Source organism: Homarus americanus, unplaced genomic scaffold (assembly GCF_018991925.1).
Source record: "Homarus americanus isolate GMGI-L3 unplaced genomic scaffold, GMGI_Hamer_2.0 scaffold43872, whole genome shotgun sequence".
NCBI lineage: Eukaryota > Metazoa > Arthropoda > Malacostraca > Decapoda > Nephropidae > Homarus > Homarus americanus.
Window position 1 is genome coordinate 452,211 of NW_024742269.1, and position 1,180 is coordinate 453,390.

The 1,180-nt window shown below is 49.4% G+C and overlaps 1 protein-coding gene across 1 annotated transcript; it reads left to right on the forward strand.

Annotated features, from left to right (window-relative positions):
• Positions 1 to 308: 308 nt before the first annotated feature.
• Positions 309 to 635, forward strand: LOC121876701 (proline-rich proteoglycan 2-like). Its single transcript, XM_042382047.1, has one exon. It carries the CDS (start codon positions 309 to 311, stop codon positions 633 to 635), a length of 327 nt encoding a protein of 108 aa, XP_042237981.1.
• Positions 636 to 1,180: the final 545 nt, after the last annotated feature.

The following is a 1,180-nucleotide window of genomic DNA, read 5'->3' on the forward strand; positions in this document are numbered from 1 at the left end:
GTTGACCAATTCGGAGTGGAGGGCAGTGCCACACCCCACCTCATGACAACCGCCGTTATAGTAACAGTCAGCAAGTGGGAGGCCTGGTGCCACGTGTCGGCCATGCGAGTGCCAGGCGAGGGCCATCCACAGTGCCAAGGATGCCTGCTGGTTGATGGTGACCTCACACTACTACCCTGTCTGACCCTCGAGTAACGGGGCCAGCAGGAGCCAGGATGACAAGTGACCCACTAAACCGCTAGTGGTGGTGGTTGTGATGGTGGTTGGCTGTTGTGGTTATGTGGTCGTTATAGTTGCTAATTGTTGTCATGATTGCTGTGACCCCCCAGCACCCTATGGCCCCCAGCACCCTGGACCCCCAGCACCCTATGGCCCCAACAGCCAGCACCTATGGCCTCCCATATGGCCCTCAGCACCCTATGGCCCCCAACACACTATGGCCCTCAGCACCCTATGGCCTCCCAACACCTAGGCCCCAACAGCACTATGGCCCCTCAGCACCCTATGGCCCTCAGCATCCTGTGGCCTCCAGTACACCTATGGCCCCAGCACCATGGCCTATGGCCCCAGCACCCTGTGGACCCCAACACCCCTGTATGGCCCCCCAGCACCCTATATGGCCCTCAGCACCCTAGCACTATGTCTATGGCCTCCCAGGCTAGCACCCCCTCAGCACCTCAACATGTCACTATTTGGAGGTCTTAGAAAGTGAAATGATTTAGTCGAGTGTGTGATGAAGGAAAGTAGGTTGACTCTTGTTGACTTTAGCTTAGCATAGTTGATATCTGTGCTAGGGTGGTGGATGCATATCTCGTTATCAGATACAGTTTATAATATCTTAAATTATATTCATCCTTTGTGAGTATTTAGTTATTATTACTCGTATTACTTCATATTTCCTTTTATCCATTCCTGTCGTCTCTGGTTATCTGTTTATTATCGTTCGTCTTATCTGTAAATATCATCGTAATTCTATTCTTCCTGTGTTATTTATCATTTTATGTTTTCCCCCTTCATTTATTTCTCTGCTTTGTGGTTATCTATTCATCAGTTGTATATCGTTCTTCCCATCTTTATCATATTCCCCCTCTCCCCGTGTTTGGTAGTGGGGATATCAGTAGTGTGTGTGTGTGTTTGTCCACAGAGATATTTCATATTTCCACATTCAACAATATGACGA